The following is a 23,957-nucleotide window of genomic DNA, read 5'->3' as shown; positions in this document are numbered from 1 at the left end:
CGCTGGAAAAGCATAAATGCCTAAGGATCTCGGGCTTGTGTTCCAGCAGTGTCTTCTCTGGGAGAGCACCTGTATCCAGGATATGCTGGGTCCTGAGGAACCCTGTGTGCTCCCCATAGAGCAGGTGCTACATCACTGATTTCTTCCTCCACACTACAAGATTACTAGGCTTATTTTGAGTTCATTGTTAAGGTACATATTAATGCAACATCGGGTTAGTTTCTACATAGAGGGGGAAAGTCACATTAGATTTTACAACATTGGTTTTAATATAAACATGCTTTACAGCATTGCTTTTTAATAAGGATCAGTTAAGCCCCACTGCTTACTCTAGTACTGTAGATATGCCTTCTATTCAAAGCTAGTTTATTTTAAGGAGTACACTGACCAATAACGATATGTCACTTTTCTTGCCTTAAATAAAACTTTTCAACCCAAGAAACCCTGGTCCTCTCTGACAACAAGGCTTGAACTAGATATGAAATTAATTTAGTCCCAAAATGTTCATCAAACACAACACAGCAACCTTCCCTTGGTGTGGTTTAAGCCTTCCTTTGTAACCTTGGGCTTAGGCTATGCAGACTTGGGAACTCTGGAGCAGACCCTGTCCCCTACTGCTCAAGGATCTTCCTGATGGCCTGGGATTCTATTTTTGCCCAGATTCCTCTAGCAAGGAATAGAGGGTACTGCCATTATTTCCCCCGCAGGCTATGCCTACCTACTCACCTCTCTGTGGATAGATGGGTTCAATGGTTCTGGGTGTAGAGTGTTGACTCAGTATGCCAGAAAATATGGGAGGAAATTACCAAAGTGTGATCTGGGTCCTAAAAGAGCATTCCAAATCAGCACCTTTTTTTGAGAATTTGTGAAAGTTCACCAAGTATGCAGAGTATGCTGATGGCCAAACTCACCGAATTAAAGCCTGCTGTGTTTATCATAAGATCATATTTAAAACAAGAGTGCACAAATAGAGAGTTCTAATTGGCCAGCAATTCATTATTGACTTACACACCAGTCATTTGATGTTCTGCCACTTTGGAAGTAAGACTGGGAGTGGCTCCTCCTCTCTCGCTGGTCATTCAGCTCTAGACTGCTCACTTGGCAACCCAGGGTATTAGGATACTCTTATTTTTCCTATTTTACAGATATAGAGATTAAGGCACTCCGAAATTAAGTGATTTGCTTCAGGCCACATAATCAGAGCCAGGCCCTGAGCTAGCTTTTCCCATCTGGACACAGAGGAAGCTAGCCTGGGACAGGGAAGAATGTACAGGTGTGAAAGGTCTTGGTGGACCAATGGGATGGCCATGGCTCAGTCAGCAGATAAAAATCTGCCAGGTTATTTGGCAAAAAGTCATTTTCTGAAGATGGTGATTCAGGGAGATAGGAACAACAAAGATCTGCAGAGAGAAGGCCGACCCAAGGAGTTATATTGCCAGGGTCCCAGGCTATGGCATAATCATGGGCTGGGCTGAGAGCCGTGGTGAGAAGAATCTGACTTCAATAGATGTTTTAAAGTCAACTTCAGTACCCAGGGATTTAGACATGACCCAAAATATGAGATAGTAAAACAAACGACATGTAATTCCATCTACTCTTGCAGTTGAGCACTTAATTATGATAATAATGTGCGAGATTTGGAAGTTTTCTCTGAAAGGATTAGGAATGGTGGTAGAGTCAGAAGAAGGAATGTAGCAACAGAGAGACAGCATGAGGGACTTTCTGTTAGGACATGGAAAATTAGAGGCAAGATTCCCTGGAGAGATGTGGCCATGGATGGACAACTGAGTGCTGCCATTAAAGGATGAAGAGAAGAACAGGTCAGTACTTCCCAAGAGCATAATATTCAGACACAGCCTCTGCAGATCCAAAGACTGAGAGTGGGTTCTATTGAAGACCAAGAATGCATAGGAATGCAAGGCTTCAAGGAGATCAAGAATTTGTGGAAGAGAGGCATGCAGGGGATGGTGCAAGCCTTGGGTGTTCATTCCTCATCAGATCTCACATATCATTATCCTAATTAAGAGCTAACTGCTTAGTGTCCAAGACTATTGGGGACTGCAAAGACTCAAGGATCTTGAAAACTTGTGCACGACAGTATACTTTATAATGGAGAAAGACTTGCTTTTATTTACTTCTCAGAAAGATGTCAGGCAAAAAGAACAGGAGCCCCTGTCAGAATCATGAAAGTAGTTAAGCAGGTGATGGGGAGGTGGGGTAGGGTGCTCTGATATGACAGAATCTAACTTTAGCATTGAATGAACTTGAAATCAAAAGATTGAAGATGACTAGAAGGACTGATTGGTCCAAGTGAACATCTCATTAGGATTGGGAAAGTTTCAAAAGGAAGATAGAGAGAGGCTAAAAAATACTGCCAAGGACTATTAGGAAGGTAGATCCCAGTTCCTGAAGTCTCTGTAGCAGAACATGTACACTCTTGGCCTTTTACTTCTGGAAAGACATTAGGTCCTTTCTAGATTAAGCAAAAAACTACATGGAAACTAAATGCTTGTATCAGGTACCCTTGTCCCCAATACTTCCTGAATGCTTCTGTAACCATGGCTTCCATCAGGGATGTGTTCCAGAGATGCCCTTCTCATTAATCCCAGATCTGGAAGAGCTCAGCTTTTATATCTCTCTAATAAGATGCCCTTGAGAATAAGGACCACATCCTAGATTTCTTTCTGTGTCCTTAATCAACATAGATCATTTCCCATCCCTAAAACAGACCATCAAGAAAGATCTTTGAGGGATTGAAACTGTGAATTTTGTGGTGTATTCTGTTTGTATCTTTGAAAATAAGGTAGCTCTCTGAACCCCACAAGAAGAATGGCAGCTAAGGAGGGATTATCTGAAAAGGCAGTCCAGGTTTGACCAGGATTGGGGACGCTGCTTCTATGCTTTGTTAGCACTGGACACATTGGAGGGGAGCCTCAGCCAAGGACAAGGCATGCTGAAATGAACTTGGGCATCCTGTGTTAAGCACTATTCAGTGAAATGTAGTGTGGGGTGTCTATAGCAGAAGCTGAAGAGAGAGAATGTTCCCTTTGTCTCCATCCTGGTCTGGGAGGGAGACCTCTGCTCCCCATTATGCTACATGTGAAGAGAAGCCAGCGCAGGGCCTTTGTAGTTCTCCCCAGAGCTGCGAGCTGGCTTCAACTCCTTTGTTAGTGTGTCTCTCTCTCACAACACTGTTTTCAAAGTACAGGGAGGTTGTGAAGTGGATTTAGTGGTTATGAAATGAAAGGCAAGAACACAAGAACACAATATCATAAATATTATTGTTTTGTAAAACTGCCTTAGAGGTGAGGGTATGAGCATACCCTGTTACATACCTTAGTGTAAGTGTATTTCTTACTCTAGTCTATATAAGAATACAAATTTGTAAGAATAAGGACTAAAATTTTTTTTAATATTTTATTTATGATTTTTTATTTTGTGTATGAGTGTATTGCCTGCCTGTATGTTAAGTACACCCCTGTCTGGCAATGCCCACGGAGATTAGAAGACAGTGTCAGATCCCCTGGAACTGGAGTTACAGACAGTTGTTAGCAGCCATGTGGGTGCTGGGAATTGAACCTGGTTCTCCATAAAAGCAGTCAGTGCAGTTAACCACCAGGCCATCTCTCCAGCCCAGGATTAAAGTATCTTAATAGTTTTATATCTAAGACAACTTATAGAAGGAACAGTTTATTTTTGGCTTACAGTTCCAGAGGGATAAGAAACTGTCATGGAAGGGGTAGGGCATGGCAGCAAGCAGCAGGCCTGGTGGCTGAAGCAGGACAGAGCAAACCAGAAGCAGGTGAGGCTGCAACCTCTCAGCATTAGGCTTTATATACACATGTAGGGATGACATCAGTGTATAGACAATTGTTAATAATATAAGATACTATGTTACTAAGATAAGATAAAAAGTAAGAAGTGAATAATAAGAATAAAAAGGACAAAAATGCATCTAGAAAGATATGTGAATAATAAATATCTGAAGAAGAAATAGCAGAGAGATAAGTTATAACCAGTCTATATAAGCCTTATAGAAACTAATCAGTGTAAATAATCAACTGAAAGATTGACTTATCAAGCTGCCTATCTCATGTATATTTTCCAACTCCATTCCTCAGGTAAATTCTTTCAATGCAATATTTATTTATGTATTTATTTATTTATATAGCTAGTTAGTTAGCTAGTTAGTTAGTTGTTAGTTTTTTATACATATTTTTTTGAGACAGGGTCTCCCTGTAGCCCCAGCTGGCCTGGATTCGCTATGGAGACCAGGCTGGCCTCAAACTCACAGAGATCCGCCTGCCTCTGCCTCCCGAGTGCTGGGATTAAAGGTGTGCGCCACCACGCCCAGCTCTTTGTATATCTTTATAGGAACACATCTTACTTAGAACAGGTGTTCGATTAATGTTCGTATAGTGGATGAGTGAATGAACAAATGAACATGTCCTGTCCTGATTGGGCAGGATGTTGTGTGCATATTTATCATCACAGGTATGGCTCAGTTTTATTTGACTCACATATAGGTACTTTTGCCTCTTCTATTCTAAATATAAATTGCCCTACCCTCAACCAAATGCTCCCTAATTGTTCATTAACTATAAAAGATGGCAGTCACTTTAAAAGCAGGCTTTACACAGGAACAAATGTTTTGAAAAATTCAAGGTACTGCTACTTAAGCATAGCAGCCTTCTATAATTGCGCTCTTCAAAAAAGGGCAAATAAACTCTGCTGTTAAAAAACGAGAGTCCATCTGGAAACATGGTTCCCAGTGGGCTTTCAGGCAGCACAATCCAGCTCACATCTCCAGGCTCAGCAAGAGAGGAATGCCACCATTCCTTGGGAAGATTGAAGAAGTGTTAGCCCACTGCAGAACAGATGCCTGCTGGGTGCCAGAGGGGAAGCCAGCAAAAGTAGGTCATAGGGGACGTGAGTTGGGTAAAGTAGAAGGCTAGTAGAAGAGCCCAGAGAGAGTCATCTTCTTAGTCCTCCCAAACTGCTGTCTTATACCTACAATTAGCTTGCTTGGAGTCCTTCCAAAACAAGCAGGGGTTTTGGCCACAAAACACTGTGCTCTCAAGAAGAACATGGAAAATAGTCACATGTCAACCCTCCACCCAAGCTGCTTCCTAGAGCCATGACCAAGGACACAATAGCCACAGGGCAGCCCCCACATTAGGCCAGCTCTCCACTATCAAAGCCAAGGGCACAAGCCCACATAACTGCCCTACACCATGGGTGCTCCCCAGAGCTACTGCCATGGCTTGGGTATACCTAGAGGGCTCCAACATGATACTTGTTACCTTGATAAAGCAGACTTGTCCTCAGCAATCTTTTCATGGGTGTGGGACAAATGGATAATTGTCTCTTCTTTCATAGAGTTCACTCTCATTGAACAGTTGTGTGCATTAAACCACAAATTTGTAGAAGAAATAGTTTTAATTTTTGGATTATTCCTTTTATTTTATATATATGAGTGTTTTGTCTACATGTATGTAAGACTACCTGTGGTGTGCAATGCCTATGGAGGTCATAAGATCGCATCAGATCCTCTGGAACTCTGGAACTGCAGTTATGGATGGTTTTGAGCTGCAGTGTGGTTGCTGGGAACCAAATCCTGGGTCCTCTGCAAGAGCAGACAGTACTTTTAACCACTGAGCCATCTCTCCAACCCCACAGAAGGAAAGTCTTTTAATGAGAGAATGAAAATGAAACCGTTTGGTATTATTCTGTGGTATATAAAAATCTCACCACTTGCATTTGCAAAATCTTTAGCCAAACAAGATTTCTATTAAAATTCAACTTATAATAAGTAAATTTCAACTAACAATACTAAACATGGCATTTGGATATTTTGAAGACCTAGCCAAAGATGTTTCCTCCAGTAGACTTCATGGAATTGTTCTTTACCATCAAAAAACAGAATGGAGATCTCTCTCAAGAAGCAGAAACTCTGAAACAGGAGATGAGGCCGAGGAGGTACAACTGCTCTGCTGTCTGCAGAGAGCGGACGGGAGGAGTCCTGCCTGCAGGAAAAGGTGCCAGTGGTATGAGGGATGCCACCACACTCAGCAGCTCGTGCTCCATGCTGTTGATGCTTTGTCTTAACACGTTATTTATTCTCATTAGAACGCATTTTCCTCTTGTCATAGACAGTGAGCTCTTGGCTGACCATGCTGAGGAAGAGGAGGGAGTTCTTGTTTGTTGCCCAGCATATCCTTATGACGTGCAAATGATCAGAGCAACTCAGCACTTCTGCCATGAGCAGAAACTCTTGGAAAAACTCAGGAGCAAGAAAACATCTCTCTAGCCAAGTGCTTCACTCTGCCATGGGGCAACCACTGTCCCTATGACTGACATGCCTTCCACATGGCTCCTGACTGAGAGAACTAAAACATAGGTCTTTAACCAACTCTTGGTCAACCTTCTTTGGGTTTTTTGTTTGTTTGCTTGCTTTTTATCTCCTGTGGTATTTAGCTACTCTCCCTGTGGAACTGTCACTACAGCAGTAGACTGTCCCTGAGGGGCCTTTGGCAATGTATGGAAACATCTTTTGGATGTCACATCTAGAAGGCAACAATGCTACTGGAAGCTAGGGAGTAGAGGCCGGGGATACCATTGTATGCCCCATGATACACAGGAGCACTCCAAAGCACAGTAACCTGGCCCAAGGTGTTAGTGGTGCTGAGGCTGAGAAATCCCAATCTAGAGTATGTTTCCTGCACTTGGCCTAGCTTCCTTCTGCATTCCCAGACTGCCCAATCAGGAGGATTTGACTTCTGCAGCCCCTCCTGCCTCAGAAACATCTCTCTGGGTCCTGATGCTTCCCACTGGGGACACCAATGCCCCTCCCACTGAAGGCAGCAGCAGGAGTCCATGCAGGCACTGCAGGCTTGCCTCTCCAGCTTTCTTTCACCCTGTGGTCCCAGCTCTCAGTACACATTAACATCCTCCATGAGCTCTGAAAATAAATGCCCGACACTTGAACCTTGTCCAGCTCCATTCATTTGTAATCTCCGTGGCCTAAACCCTTGCTTCAGTCAGTCTTCTGGTTCTACAAGAGATGGCAATATGTGGCCAAGCTGAGAGCCTGGACTTCAGGCTTCCTGCTGCCTGCTGCTGTAACACAAATATATACACGAAGGCCATACCGCCCTTGCCCTTTCCCCATTCTCCTCAGTGCCCACCCACTGGATCCATCACTACTGCTTACACTCTCCCTTCCACAGGAAGACTAGCTGAATATCATAGGAGGAAAAAATATAAAAGGTTGACTGAAACTTGGTTAAAGAACTGTTTTAGTTCTGTTTCAGCCAGGAGCTGTGTGTGTGTGTGTGTGTGTGTGTGTGTGTGTGTAAGGCATGTCAGTGTTAGGGACAGTGACCTCCCCATGGCAGAATAAGGGAGTTGGCTAAAGTTGAGTGTGGAACCTACACATCTGCCCCAAATCTTCACCTCATTAAATGCTGTGCCTATTTTTAGGCACCTCTCCTTCCTGATCCTTTCCTGAGTTCCCCAGAGATACAGTGTTTCCATCTAAAAGCCTCTCCTGAGGAGGATCACACATACGACCATGTATTATAGCGATAAGCAAGCTGTGCCATACATGCTATTTCCCTTTCTCCTCCCTCTCTGAGCCAAGCCATAAACTCAGCAATAGTTCAGGCCCAACCTTTTCATAGGTATGCCAGCATAAGGTCTTACACCTACCCAGGGTAGAATGTTCTCAGCAATAAAAGCAGCTTGTTGAAGTGTTTAGTAATCTCACTTATCAATGCCCTGGGCTCTGGAAGTCCCACATCAACCACCATCAGAACTGATGTCACCTGTCCCAGACCTTCATCTGTGTGACTTGACAGTGGCCTTCCATAACTTTCATTGACACTCTAAAAATACCCAACATCTGATCCATGTTTCATGTTCACCTAGGAAAAGATAACCATATTAATTCTGGAGACTGACCAAAGTTCCTTTGCCTTTGCCCTTTGGGAGCATGGGACTCTCAGTAGACCTTTAGCTGCTGTGTTGAGCCAAGGCCAGCCTTATAGCACACATACTGCAGTGTTCCCAGACTGGGAATGCCTGTGTATGACAGCCTGATGGCCACTTAAGAAGGGTTTCTTAAAACCTACTCTTTCGCATTAGAAGGATAATCATAAATTGATTCTGCTGAAATAGATATGTAGTACTAGGAGTGAGTAAAGCAGACACAAAGCACATACTGTGCCCTCCAAAAGAAGATGTACTGATCTCTTCATAGGTGTGGCCATGATGTCATAGGTGCAGGCAAGTACCAAGCCTAGGCTGCCTCCTCTGGGTGTTAGTCCTCACTATTTTGGGACCTAAGATCATCTCAATGCTTATTACTCTTTTCCACCCCATGGGAAGAGAGTTCTGGAGAGTTTTAGGGGAGCAAGCATACCCAGGGCCATAGGAAAACGGAGCACATTGGTCCTAAGTTCTTCAGCTCTGTCCAGACTTTCCCTAAAAGATGGAGGGGGGAGGGGACAGGTGTGTGCGTACAATAAGTCAGACCAGAAGGATGAAAGCCAAAAAAGGAAGGAAAAACAGACTTATTTCCCCTAATACTTCAGTCCCAAGATCTACATTCTCAGGCTCTAATTCCAGCCTGAGATCAGCCCTTGCCACAGCTATGCTGAGCCTACGTATCCTATTACCGATCATTTGTCCAGAGTCTGCACTTAATTGAGAATACTCAATGGTCCTCTGCACAGAAAACTGGGTTTTTAGCTTTCTTACTGCAAGGAAATCAGGGTGTGTGTGGATGAGATCAGGTGAGAGAGGAACACTGAGTTGAAAGGGAGTGATGTCCAGAATTCCAAGCTTGGGAGCAGATAACCTGAGTTCCAAAATCCTCTCTGCTTTTTACTGGCCCAGTAGGACCACTATGTCGTTAAACCTATCTGAACTTCAGTTTTATCATCATTTATGTGAAAATCCAGCTTGGCATAGATGTATAAAGTCCCCGTGATCTGCCAGGTACCAGGGAAAGTGTGACAGTCTCAGTGATGAGTAAAGAGGGGATTTGCTATTATTGTTGCTTTACAGAAGGAATCGCCATAGAAAAACTCTTTCCTTCATTCCAGTCTGTGATTCTGGAGCGCAGAGTCAGCTGAGCCAAGTTGTCTACTTAAGTATATACGTGAGGTATTCTTCATACCCCATAGCCCTTGTGATAACTACAGTCCAAGACCACTAGCTACTCAGGGTCAGGAGGCTAGAAGCAGGAATCTTCCCAAGTATCAGAGCCATACAAGTGTGGGCCATCACTGTCCTCTTCATCGCCATACCCTATATAGGCCAGCCTAGATGCTGGGGGGCAGGACTCATTTATGAAGTGACAAATAGTAATGTGACTTGATAGCTACTATTTAAATCCCAAGTGTTTGGAATTTGAGGTAGATTTTATTCATGCGTTAAGCTACTACAACACTCAAATTATTTCAGGTGCATGTTTTAAATTCAGCCTTTTATCTTGCACTATAGGTAGCTGACTTTGTACAGTCTCTTCTGGGGTGTGAAGAACATGCCAAGTGCTTCAAGAAAGAGGTAAGAAGTGGGAAAATTAGATCTGTTTCTCTACTTCTAGGCCAAGAAGTGCTTTCTTTCCATTTAGTTAAGTGTAAATACGAGCATTTTGCAGTGTCAGAGAAAGGAACCATAGAAGAGCTTAGACTTCAGCATGGACAGAAGCACAGAGCAGCCTGTGTGTGGCTTTCTTATACTTAGTTCTATAGTCATAGGATGCTGGGGTGCCCCCTCAGAGTGCTCCATAAACACACTATTTGATGAAAAAATTAATTAATTAAATAATTGATACCTACAGATGTTGTGAAGGCTCCACATTGATGGCTTGACACCACCTTGCTGGATGGGATGATTCCTCCCTTACTGTTGTAACCAGGGAGCAAAGGAAACCTCTGCTCTAATGAGAGAGTGAGACCATCCCATTCCCCTGCCTTCCCTGCCTCAGGAAGGGTGTGAGAAGCCACAGCACCCTCCTTGGTGTTGCTGCTTCTTGTCTTCTCACAGTTGGGAATGTTCTGAACTTCTTAGCATTTTCTAAATTTTGAAGCCATAGTTCCAGGGTCTACAGGAAAGACTGAGCCAGCTGTAGATGATCATGGAAATAATAATGACAATAATTACTTATCACAGGCCTGCCATGTGCTAGTGCTCTGCTGAGCTTCTTACAGTTGTCCTTTGATCCTCAAAACCCTCTGCAGAGACAGTTCATATAAAAGTCAGCCTCAGAAGAGCCAGGCACAGTGAGAAAGGGGCAGTGTAAGACTCCTTCCCCATCTGATTCTAGATCCTTCCTTGTTGCTCTTGAGTGCTCTAGAAAACTTAGATCAGAGCATGACACAGCTGCCTACCTTTTGAGTTCAGAGCATGTATTGTTCAAGGGAAGTCTTCTTGGAGTCTTGGGTCCTGGGCCCCTCAGAGCCCTGCAGGTTTGGGAAGCTTCTGATGAAGCTCAGGGTTTTCACAGTTCCACCTGAGTGCAGCATTAGCAATGCCCAAGACCCAGCTTGTCCATGAGTCTATTTGCATGATAAAAACAAAACAGTGGCCCTTTGTGGGAATTTTCAAGCTTGGTACCTTCTGACCAGCCCTGTCACTGTGTGCAAATTACCAAACCCCTCTTGTTCCTCCCTTCTAACCCATAGACTTATGGGAAAGGAATCTTTAAAGATTAAGATGATATATTTAAAGTATATAGCACAGTTCTTGTACCAGGTAGGGACTTGCTCTAGTTGCTTCTTCATAGCTGTGATAAAAACACTGACCGAAATCAACTTGGGAAGGAAAGAGTTTATTTTATCTTACATCTTCCAGGTCACAGTTCATCACTGAAGAAAGTCAGGGAAGGAACTCAGGGTAGGAATCTGGAGACAGGAGTTGAAGCACAGACCATGGAGGAACATTGCCTACTGGCTTGCTTCCCTGGCCTGTGCTCAGCCTGCTTTCTTATACAACACAAGACCATCTGCCCAGGGGTGGCACCACCCACAGTGAGCTGGATAGACCCTCCCATATCACTCAACATCAAGAAAATTCCTCACAGACGTGACCACAGGCCAATCCAATGGAGAAAATTCCTCAAGGTTTCCTCTATCTAGGTGTGTCAAGTTGACAATTGAAGCTATCCAGCACAACTGACCCCTTGTCAACTTGACACAAAAACACATAACTATTCAATACACTATTTCCATTTATCCTCAAGGTCTCATTAATATTAATATGACATATTAAACAATATGACTTTAAAATCCCTACAGTCCTAAAAATTCAAACACTTGACAGGTCTGAAGTTTCTTTAAAATGTCTGTTGTCCATGGGCTCCTATATAATCCAAAATAAGTTTCAAACTGTCTTATTTCAACAGAGGAGAACTGGCAGGGCATGGTGACACACGCCTTTAGTCCCAGCACACTCAGGAAGCAGAGACAAGCAGATCTCTGTGAGTTTGAAGACAGCCTGGTCTATTTACTACATAATGAGTTCTATCTAGACCAGCTGGTGCTAGAGCAAGACCCTGTCTCAAAAAAATAAATAAATAAAAGTTGGGAGCAGAGAACTGAGAACATTTAAGAAAAACCAAAGACCAGCAATGTAGCTCAATGTTGGACATCTGGGACTCACTCATGATCTTCTAGGGTCCAAATCTGCCCTGCCTAGAATCTCAACTTTGGTTCTCTGAAGCTGTGTAATATTGGGCATGTCTTTAAGCTTGTCACTCCAGATTTCCTCATCTGCCTTACAGGGTCATTGGGAGAAAGAAGCAATGCAATAGGTTATTGTAATAGATTCCCATAGTCCCACAAATGTTAGCTGTTACCATCACTATCATTATCTTTTTATTAGGGCAATTGACCATTTGGCCAGTGATTGTTAACTGAAAATGTTGGCACTAAACCTGGGTCAGGGGCAGGGCAAGAGGCATGGCTCCTCTCCTGTGCCTTGGGTAACACGAACTTTATCCCCAGGAAAAGCGTTTTATTCTCTAAGTGAATGAGTCTTCATCAGAAAACACATTGCAAATGCATAGGAAGCTTTTTAAGCTTTTATAAATGTTAAAATTTTCAAAACCTACCCAAGGGCTCCCAAGTGATTCCTCCTCCTATCAAAAAGACCACCACTATCAGGTAAGCATTGACACTAAGGGGTTTGTGTTGTCAAATTTGATAGGGTTTTGCGTATATGGCACAGGCACACGAAAGGGATTGTCATGGAAAACCCTTTCATTCCAGTCTCTGTGGTTCTAGAGCTAAGAATCAGCTTAGCCAGGTATATATATATACTGGTATACCTAATATAAGGACAGGACCCTCAAGCACTTCACAGAGTCAAGCTCAGATCTCAAGGCCTCCAGCAGCCATGGACAAACAGCCTGCATGCTAAGAGTTCACCATCATATGACTCTCAGGAAAGCTGTCACATTTCAGGTGACAATATTCTTTGCTAAGTTAAAAACATTTAACTGTAAAATGAAGATTAAGTGTGTTTACATGTCACAGCATGCTGACTTGATATGCATGTATGTGATTACCACAATGAAGGTTATTAATATATCTATCACCTCCCATATGGGATAACAGGCCCCCAAGAACTTTTTAACCCAGAGCCAAGAATCATTCTGATCTAGTTTTTAGAATATGTTTAAATATGTAATATGTTATTACATATGTATTTCTGTTTACAATGATTTTTAATACAGAAAGGAAACTTGAAAGTATAGGAAAGTTAAAAGGAGAAAATCATAATGAAATACTATTCTACCAGCTAAAGATAACTTCTAGTAATATTTGGCATAAATACTTCTAGTGTTTTATTATTTTTTGTGTATGATATGTGTGTGCTGGTATAGGCACATGCCACAGCGCACATGTGGAAGTCAGAAAACAATGGTTAGTGGGTTCCCTTTACCATGGGCTCTGGGGATCGAACTCAGGCCATCAGGCTTGGCAGAAAGTACTTTTACATAATAGTGCTTAAACTTTTGTAAAATTTCCCAAATCAATGACTGTTTCATTGAGGTGTAGTTTTAGAGATTGTCTTGTATATAGTAACCACAGCTTATTTATTTCTGCTGCTATTGGAACCTTGAGTTGCTTCCAGTGTTCACAATTACAAGCAATAGTCAAGCATACACAAATGTCTGGAAATTTATTTGGTAGTACTTTTAAAGTTTTTGATGTATTTAGAGCAAGATTTTTGCTCACAAACACAGCAACAGAAGTTTGTCCTGCGGGCAATTAATATATAGTGAGTTTATATTTAAAGCTGAGCACCTTCCTCTAGGGAGGACACGTGGTTTAATGTCACACTCCACATCCAGGAGCTGATACTGGTGGATAAATAAGCTTTAGGCTGGGATCATTGTATTTATTATGTTTTTTATTTATTTACAGCAGATAGATGGCAAAGCCTTCCTGCTTCTGACCCAGGCAGACATCGTCAAAGTGATGAAGATCAAGCTGGGCCCAGCACTGAAGATTTACAATTCTATCCTGATGTTCAGGAATTCCCAGGACCTCACTGAAGATGATGTTGACCCAGGCCAAGAAGCCAGGGGATGAATGTTCTCCCGAGCCTCTACTGACACCGGGACTTGTGCCTTTGGCAATAAGGTTGGCATTCATTGATTTGATTTTACTGTCCTCATGGTCATACCCATATTTAATATGGACCCTTTAAGGTGTCTGCTTTATGTGTGTGGAGGACTTTAACAAGTGATCAAGTGCTAATGTCACAGATAGTTAGGAAGGAGTGTGGGATATGGTGGCATCTCTTCTGCTCTGATGTGCAGACTGAAGAAGCCTGCACATGCCTCTGAACTATCTCTTCCCTATTAAAAAAAAAAAAGAAAGAAAGAAAGAAAGAAAGAAAGAAAGAAAGAAAGAAAGAAAGAAAGAAAGAAAGAAAGAAAGAAAGAAAAAACACTTTCCATTCTGGAAACTTGTCTCAAGTGGTAAAATTCCAGAAAATTGATTCATTAATGTGTCATTAATGTCTTCACCAGAACTACATCTGAGCAAGCTCATATCTGTCATCTGGTTGTGGCAAGTCTAAGAGGTAGAAGCCTGGCGCTTGCAAAAGAACTCGTGGAGTTTCTGTGTACTTTACTCAGGAGAAAGAGTGAATATTTTTTAAAATGCTAGTAAGCTCATTTTCATTTCTTTTACCACTGCTTGGTTACTGTTCCAAAGTACCTGGAGACTGCTCCAAGGAGTGTGACTAGAAGTAACAGGACAGCAAGCAATGGGCATTTCCAGAAGCCTCGTGAGGACCCTCCCTCAGTGGCATCTCAGGGGACTCATTCTGACATTGACATTGGCCAAATACCCACCTGCATGAAATCCTCCTAGCTCCCACTCTAATGAGACTTCAGAACTGATTTTTGTTGGCTGCCAAAAGTACATTGGAGCCTGGATCCACCTCTGCAAACAGGCATGCCAGTAGAATGGAAGGGCTCTGGAGCAGGAAGCTCAGTGTCTATTTTGGGTTGGAATTTGTCTAATGTGTTCTCAGACCTTATTCATGTTTTATATATGAGTGTATCTGAGATCCCAGTTGTGTGGAAACCACCTCACAGGTATAAAAGGTCACTGAAGAAGAAGAAAAAAAACCTCTGAGAAGTGTGCATACATTTCATTTCTTCAGATGTTTACCTAAAGGTAATTTAATCTGCCATTGATTGTTGTAACTTTTCTTTCCATGATGTTTTGTTTCTTGTTTTGTTTTTCTGTAGACTGCTGTGTGCAATAAAATTCTTGCTTCTGCTATTAAAATTTTGATATATTTTTAGCCACAATAAACAAATAAAACAGAAGCTTTCTGTCTTAATCAGTGTGTGGTCAGGACCTGTGCCTACCCTATAGCCTAGCGTCTCTTTTGTCTCAGCTGTGGAAGAAAAAAGGTAACTATGTATACTCACCACTATAGAAACTGGTTGGTTTGACTATGATATTCCTTAGGGCATGTTCCCTTTGGGAAACAGTTAAGGGGTTAATAATGTGAGAGGCTAAATTGGAGACTTTTTCATTAAAAAGAACTTATAATTGTTTATTTTATAAACGCTTATGGAAGACCTGAGATTTGTGGCTCTGATAATTAATACATGACATTTCATCTGTAGGACCCAGAACAGGGTAAATGAAACCAAGCAGAACTGGGCTTGAACTATGATAGTTCGTATGATAGTGTGAACAAGTATAGATGGAGTTGTCCCCAACATCAGCAAATCCAAAGGAGCACTCTTTACCTGAGAAAATAATGCCATAATTAAAGTAATTACCCAAACCACGAAGAAAAGTCACCTGAGTGTGACCATTTCTGTGGTGCAAATTCTCCTACCACCATGCTATCACTGGGGTTAGGAAGAGATGTACACAGTGAGTTCCTGAATGTTGTTCCCTATAGGCCCAGCATCCTATGGACACTCCATATCCCAGTGTGCTCACCTCTTCAGTGCTCTCTTTGATGTTCCATGCTGGATTTAAACTGGACTTCTTTTCTTCAAGTTCACCTTGCTCCTATACCTCTTCTCCTGTTGTATATGCTGATCTCCCTGGCCAAGGGGGAACCATACCCACTTCACTTTCTCAATCTTGCTACCTCACTGTCAGGTGCTAACTTAATGATCTACCTTACTCAGTAGCTCTATGACCTTTCCGTCCACTCTTTATTATCACTATGGCTTTGGTTCTTTCCATTCATATAACAATCGCTGTCGACTGTCTATCACTGTCATGTTTATTACTGACTCCCTGTACTTAGTATAGAATCTGGCTCTTAACAGGTACACAACTGTATGTTGTGTCAAAGAATGAAGCCAGCCAGTCAAACTTGAATCCCAGCTCTGCAACATACTAGATGGGTATAAAATTCTGTAAAGTGGAAAAATAGTGCCTACACCAGGAATTTGTTTCTAATTTTGATTTGGAAAATGTGTATCTGTGTATAAACATAAATAACATGGCACACATAAGGTGCTAACACTTAACAGCAGCCGTAGAATAGGTGTCTGCAGAATGACAACTACATGAATCCATTTTTTTTTAAGTTGACAACAGACTAAAACTTACTGAAGAGAGTCTTCCTTCCTTACTCAAATCCTTTTTCTTACATTAAGCCTGACCAATATTGAACAACCCTGCAGGGTCCACTCTTAGAATGGCTACATGTTGGAGGCTCAGAGAACATGGGGGAGACCCTGAAGTGCTGTTAAGGGACCCTTGTTTGCCTACATGTTCAATTCTGCCCTTGCTAGGCTTCCATTCCTAGGTGCTTTTCCTCACCGCCCCCCAATATTCTCCAGAAAGGTTTGAAACATAAAGAGCTGAAATATCTCATCCTGCTAGGAGGACACACACATACTCTCAGGTGTCACGCAGCATCCAAAAATGACAGACAGGTGTGAGGGGTGCTGGCCTCAGCCGCTTCTGAATTCTCACCTGGAAATATGCATTTGCGTCAGCAAGAAAGTAGGAAAATTGTCAACAGGGCTCCAAGAAATGCAAACTTCTATGTTATTAGAAAGAGTTCCCCACAGGACCATTCGTACAACACATCATAAGTCCACATTATCATGCTGGAAATTAGATCATTAGCAAGAATCCTCAGGGAGCTCTGGATTCTAAGACTGTATTCTTGGAATGCCTGTAGTTTTGGATAACTTTTGCAAAAATAAATTTCTTACTTGCAACAGCCCTAGGACATTCAAAATAAATTTATCCTTAGCAATTTTTGAACACCTCTTTTCTGCATTTGTGATTAGATACCTGACCTTATATAACTCGTAGATTAAAAGAGTCTCCCAGAATGGCAGCACCTGAGATAGACTCCTTGGTAGCATGGGACTCCAAGTTCTGGCTCTCTCCTTGCTGAATGCTGACTTTCAAACATGCTGGGATTTCTGGGACAACTCATCTTTGTCTAGAGTCTCCAATCTTCTGTGTTAGTGTTAGGGTCAGTAAAGTACAGCGAAAAGTACTTGAACTTCAGAGTGAGGTCTGGGTTTGAATCGAATTCTGTACTTTGAAACATTTGCTTGACTCAAAAGTGTTTCTTACCCTCCCAGGAAACAACCAATTTTCCACATTCATTTATTTGATTTTTGTTCCATATCCATTTTAAAGAACTTTCAGTTCGTTATTGTAATGCCTAGAACTGACAAATATTATGTTGAAATGTGAAAAGTTCCTATGAATATATTCTTAATATTAGAGAATATGTTCTTCGTGAATATATTCTCTTATAAATCTATTCCTCTTAAAACTTTTTTCTTATAAATATATGCATGAAGGTTATGTTTGTTAATAGATTCTTGAATATTCAGAATCCTTATAATTCCTGTGAATGAATGTATTAATGAATGATATACTGAAAAGAAATCTTTCTTCAAAAATGTTTCTTGTTATGATCCCACAGTCTCCATCTCTTTGCCTGTCAGTTGCAAATTGTAGCAAGTTGGGGCAGCTTGATACTTTAAAATGATGTGATAAAGGCCAAAAAACCCTGTTCAACTCAAACATAAGAGTTAAATAAATATGATTACTGGGCCATTTGGTTAATTGGTGGTCAGCAATTAGATTTCTCAGTGAAATCATCTGCCTCCAAGACTTTGCACACATGCTCATCAATTTCCTTCAAATGAACCAGCAAATTCACTTTAGCAGGTGTCCCTCTCTGTGTGGACATTTTTAAATGTATTCACTCAGTAAATATTTATTGAGAACTCACTGTGTGCCAGGCACTGCCTGCATTGGGGCAGTGACAAATCCAGTAGAATTCTTTTCATGAAGCTTAAAGCCATGGAGAAAGACATGAATCCTATGCACCAAAAGAAAATGAGTATAAGAAAGTAGAAGAGAAGCTAATTTGTGATAGAGACAGGACCTTTCTGGCACACACATCTCATAGAAAATGTGGCCAGGCCATGCCATTCACTAGAATACCCTGGCATATGGGTAAGTGAACCACAGAACACATGTCACTATGTACCCAGATGTTGCTGTGATCTGTCTTTGTTCATGTTCTGCCCTTGTAAACTTGGAGATGTCCTCATACCCAAGATACACACACATCCCAGGACCTAGAACAATCCTTCCTCCACACAGAAGTATCTCTTAGTCCATAATGATAATGTCCTAGTTTGTTTCTCCATTGCTGTGACAAAACACTCTGACCACTACCAACTTGGGGAGGAAGGAGTTTATTCCCAGGTCACAGTTCATCAGGGAGCCCAAGGTGGGAACTCAGGACAGGAACCTGGAGGCAGGATCTGGAGCACAGGCCATAGAGGAACGCTGCTCACTGGCTTGCTCCCCTGGCCCCTGCTCAGCCTGCTTACTTATGCAACACAGGCCCACCTGCCCATGGGTGGCACCACCCACAGTGGGCTGGGCCCTCCTACATCACTCAACAATCAAGATGCCCTGCAGACATGGCCACAGGCCAGTCCTATGGTGGCAATTCCCCAATTGAGGCTCCCTCAACCCAGGTGTGTCAAGTTGACAGTAAAGCTATCCAGCACAATTGACCCCTTGACACACAAACACATCATTATTAAACCATAACCTTTTCAATTCTAGACATGATATTAATATCACAACATAAGACAGTACAACCTTAAAAGCCCCATAATCCTTAAAAAAATCCAAACACTTAAAAGTCCATAGTCTTTTAACTGTGAGCTTCTGTAAAAATCCAAAACAAATACTGTCTTATTTCAAAGGGAAGAATAGGGCTCACCTAAGCAAAACCTAAGTCCAGCAAAGTAGCTCAAGGCTGGACATCTGGCATTCACTCATGATCTTCTGGGCTCCAAAGGGTTCTGGCAGCTCCATTTCTCTGACTCTGCCATCCACAGCACACACACAGCTCATCTCACAGACCCAGGCCAGTTCCATTCCATACCTAATGCTGTCCTTGGTGGTTGTCCCACAGTCCTAGAATCTCCAAAAAGCTGGGGTCTCTACTAAAACTGAGGCAGTACCCTCAGCAATGGCCTCTTCTGGCTTCTCAGGGTGCAATGCTTCATATTCTCTCCATGACCCTTCCAGTTCTGAGGTCTTTATGGTAACTGAGGCTGCACTTTTACCAATGGCTTTTCCTAGACTCTCAAAGTGCCAAGCCTCAGCTGCTCTCTATGATCCATTTATACTTTCAACATCAGAACCATGGAGGAGATTCATATATTACCAAGTCCTGCTTCCAGCTTGAGATGGAGGCTCAGTTTCCCTCTGTGTACTGACCCTAAGGAAATACCTCCCAGAAGACTTAACCACAATAATGCTGGTCTCTTGCTACTTACAAGCTGATTTTTCAGATCAGCTAACCAGCATCAATTGTCCCAGTAAGGCAAAGGTTTTACTTCAGGTTCTGGTCTCTTCTTAATCACAGCTGATTCTTCAGCCCCAGCCAACCAGAACCCATAGATTCTCAATTCAAAATATCACACAAACAGCCCTGATGTTTCTGCTTCCCTTTGAAGTTCACAAGCCAGGCCTCCATCATCTACAACTCTTTAAGCGTAACTGCTCCAAGCGCCACAGCAACAAACTCTGAACACTCAATGGCGTTTCCAGCCCAAAGTTCCAAATGCTTCCATAGTCCTCCAACGTCAGGTCTGTCACAGCAGTACCCCACTCTCGGTACCAATTTCTGACCTAGATTGTTCCTCCACTGCTATGACAAAACACTCTGACCACTACCAACTTGGGGAGGAAAGGGTTTATTTGTCTTAAATCTCCTGGGTCACAGTTCACCAGGGAGCCCAAGGTAGAAAATCAGAACAGGAACCTGAAGGCAGGAGCTGGAGCACAGGCCATGGAGGAACTCTGCTTACTGCCTTGCTCCCCTGGCCCCTGCTCAGCCTGCTTTCTTATGCAACACAGGCCCACCTGCCCAGGAGTGGCACCACCCACAGTGGGCTAGGCCCTCCCACACCACACGACAATCAAGAAGATGCTCCACAGACATGGCCACAGGCCAGTTCAATGGAGGCAATTCCCTAACTGAGGCTCCCTCAACCCAGGTGTGTCAAGTTGACAGCAAAGCTATCTAGCACAGCTAACTATCTGACTGAAGGATATGAATATTATTTTAAGTACCAAATTGATATTAGGCATAACCAGTGAACTGCCATCATTTAAGTACAGATTCAGATTAAATTCAGCTTGGCAGTGTTCTAATATTTATTATGCATACATAAGAATTTTAGATGTGAGCATAGCTAGGTTTTGTAATCCTGAAAAAGTTATCCATCAGACACTTGATTCTCAGTCCTCCCAGGAGCAGGGTAAACATTAATAGTGTGGTTAGAAATTGGGTAGAATGCTGAACAAAAAGGAAAACAACTTGATGAAATGTGTCTGCTGAAGAGGTGGGAGGTCTTGACCCTTTCCGGGAGCCAACACTGAATATCTAGACTAGGTCTTGCACTACTACTGTTTGTAAAGTCCCTTAGGGCACTAGCCTTAGGGGATGCACGGTTTTAACAAAAGCAATTTATTTGTATTTAGTTAATTATTTTTGCACTCAGAAAGTTCTCTGTAACTGGAAAGTCTATAAGTTATAGCATTTGTCAAGATCAGAGCTTAGAGAAAGCTATTCTTCACCTGCTTTTGGGAGAAAGATCAATTTTTCATGTCTGAGTAGTAGTTTGCAACTTGAAAAAGTCATTTGGAACTTGCCCACCACTCTTAGCAGACAGGCTGAAAAAAACTTATTCCACAATTCAGTTTATGTTGTATGCTAGAGTGGCCAGACAGAATGTCTGCCTTCAGAAGGAAACAATAAAGAAACAAAGGCTCCACTGATATAAAAGCTTTAAGCTCCAAGGTATACATTTCAGTTTTTACTGGTTTTAAGCTAGTAAAAAAAGAATTTGTTCCCACAAATCCTTCTGGCTCCATTTTCCCGTTGCCACACACACAGCAAATTATTTCACACATCCTTGGAAGCAACTTCATCAGTTTCTCAGCCTCGATGAGGATCCAGACATAAAGTAATAGACAAACAGGCATGACTTGACTACTTGGTCATGTGATCATCTCCAACAAGTCCCTAACCAAACAATTACAGTCTCCATCAGAGATATGTTTAAGGTAGTCCATCAAAAAGGAAGATTAGCTCTCAATTTTTCTACCCCTACAAGTGCTACCACAGTGCAAGCATACAAAGATTAAAAGAATTTAATATTTTATAGATGGGTGTGTAGATGAGGTAGTTGATATATATTTTATTTTTTGAATAAAAAGAAAACTACTTTTTCAAATCTAGCTTCTATTAGTTCCACTTCTGTTTGGCATTAAATATGCCAGGTCTTTTCTATCCTTATAAAATTATAAATCATATTTCATATGTGTATGTGTATGTGTTTGAGATATGGTCTCATTATAAAGCCTATTTGACCTCAAATTCCTAATCTTCCTGCCTCAGCCTCCCCAGGGTTAGAATTATAGGCGTATACCAGCACTGTGATTTTATTTCTGATGCTACTCTTTAGTGTTTTCTTTACTAAATCACACTTCTCAGTGTGTGTGTATGTGTGTGTGTATATATAAATATGTACATTCATATCTGTGAGACCACTAGTCAATGCTAGTGTATTCCTTAATCACTCTCCATCTTATTTTTGAGACAAGGTCTCTCACTGTATCTAGAGTTCACTGACTCAGCTAGACTGGCTGGCCAGCAAGCCACAGGGATCCTCTTCCCTCTGTTGCCCAGTGCTAGACTGCAGGCATGTGTCACTTCCAGCATTTTGTATAGGTGATGAGGATATGAACTCAAGTCCTTGTGCTTGCAGGACCCAGCACTTTGCCAAGTAAGCTATTCTCCAAACTTAAATCTCCATCTTTATGATGCTTTACTTCTTTAAAGTTTTGTCCCTTCTTAACTATTTGTTCCATTGAAGAACTCTCTCCTTGCTACCAAATGATCCTCCCAAAGCCAGCTGCTATCACTCTGACATATGGCTTATACTTGTTAAAATTCAATGATGCAGTAGATATTTTCACTTTCCATACATGTCAGTTCTTGAAAAGTGTATCCTTGGGACACCGGGTGGAAACAGCCCAGAAAACCATTGACTCATGTAAGGCCGACTTGCCAGCATGAGCAGAGGCCACTAATGCACAGAGCTCTAACTCGCTGAAATAGCTGTTCTTTTAATGGTTTGTAAAATGCTACACAGAACCAGTCCCTTAATGAAGAGGCCTTGGGCAAATTAGAATCCAGAATTCCGGGTTGTTACCCAAGCACTTATTTTAATGTATTTCATATGCCCTGTGTCTAGAATATCTACATCTATCTGCCTTGCAGAGTTCTTCATTTGACCTATTTCACCTTTTACCTATCCAATATGATTTTTTTTTGCATTTTTAATCATATTTTCTGGTTTAAGCTCAAGAAACTCATGCTGTATTCACTGAGAATGTGGTATCCTGATAACTAATTGCTCAGTTACATAAAGTTGGCTATATAGGGAATTAATTTTATTTTCTTTTAAGACCTGACTTCTAGTATAAGACCAGTCAATGAAATAACTTTTTTGATAAAAGTTAACCCATATCAACCTTTTTTTTCTGGTTCTACCTTTCTTGAGCACCTTAAGTCATAGCAAAGCACACAGACCAATATACCCTGAAATAATATCAATATGACCAGGAACTGATAGAGCATCCAAGATGCAGGCTCAAGACCTCAGTCCCAGGAAAATCAATGGAATAATTCTGAGGATATGGAGGCATGAGAACCTAGGGAGCGACTAGTGTGAAACCTGAGTACAGAGAGAGACCAGAGGTCTAGCATTCTACTATTTAAGAACTAGACAGAAAGAACATGCTGCTGTTCAGGAGAGAGACACCTTTGTCTTTTCTTCTCCCGTTACCCAGCTTGCTACAGGGTGCCCCCTCCCCCAGACTAATTGTCCCCACTGGTTCATGAACACTCCACACTCACATGCTGATCCCTGGACACACTCTTACAGACACTCCCCCAAAATGATGTTTTATAAGGTTTCTAGGTATCGCTTAATCCAGGTGAGTTGACACCTAAAATTAATCACTGCCTGCCACCCAGCACGTTGGAGATCTCACCTCTGTCCTGTTCCTGGCTACTTGCACCCTTCCCTTCAGATGCTGGCTTCCCTCAGGCTCATGTGTGCGTGCTGCCCTGTTTTCTCCTTAGGGGTCCTCCTTCCCTTTGAGCTTTTGGCTCAGGTTCTGAGCCTCTTGTACCTAATACTCGTTATGCTTCCATAGAGTACAGCCTCTCTTTTGTGGACATCTCTGACAACTAACAGAAGCCTTTTGACCTGTCCTGTGCTTGCCCCAATGCTGCTCCAATCTGCTCTGTCAGTTGGGGCTGAAGGGTGCTCTTGCTGATCTGAGATCAGTGCAAGCCCCACGGGCTTCGCTTTCGAAATTCCTATCTTACCCCATGAATGTGAACATGAGGAGGAATATTTTTAAGCAGAACTAGTATCTATCTTAAGAAATGACAATATTTTGACCTCATTCCTTTTTAAGGAAGTAGACCATATACTCCCTCAGCTGATAGACAAAGCCAAAGATCTCCAATATCCCCCAAAGCATCCTTATAAGCTTTACCTGTGAGATCAGAAGATTGCACCTCCAAGGTTAGTCAACATTGTTTAGTCAACATTTAAAGATGGTCTTTTCAGTGTGGGTTTTTTTTTTCAATATATGCTTTTATTGAATTTTTGTGCATTTCATGCAATACATCTTATTCATATTTAGACCCCTCCCCTCTCTGTACCCACCCACCAAATTCCATGTATTCTGTCATATATGTTAAGGCCTGCGAAGTCAAGTTTCTGTACCCAGATGTCCCTTGGTGTGAGTCTTGCAGTGTATTTTATTCTTCCCAAGCAGACCTGTGTGGTAGCCATGAACCACATG

At 42.0% G+C, this 23,957-nt stretch overlaps 1 protein-coding gene across 1 annotated transcript in view; it reads left to right on the top strand.

Moving 5' to 3' along the window:
• L3mbtl4 (L3MBTL histone methyl-lysine binding protein 4) overlaps positions 1 to 13,604 on the top strand; it is a 354,152-nt gene extending 340,548 nt beyond the window's left edge. Inside the window, exons 14-15 of the mRNA XM_008834704.1 lie at positions 9,508 to 9,570; positions 13,437 to 13,604. Coding sequence (XP_008832926.1) covers positions 9,508 to 9,570; positions 13,437 to 13,604 — 231 coding nt within the window. The remainder of the gene's footprint in view (positions 1 to 9,507; positions 9,571 to 13,436) is intronic.
• The last annotated feature ends 10,353 nt before the right edge of the window (positions 13,605 to 23,957 follow it).

This window comes from Nannospalax galili, unplaced genomic scaffold, assembly GCF_000622305.1.
Source record: "Nannospalax galili isolate Female #2095 unplaced genomic scaffold, S.galili_v1.0 scaffold155, whole genome shotgun sequence".
NCBI lineage: Eukaryota > Metazoa > Chordata > Mammalia > Rodentia > Spalacidae > Nannospalax > Nannospalax galili.
This window is presented reverse-complemented; position numbering and strand designations above follow the sequence as displayed.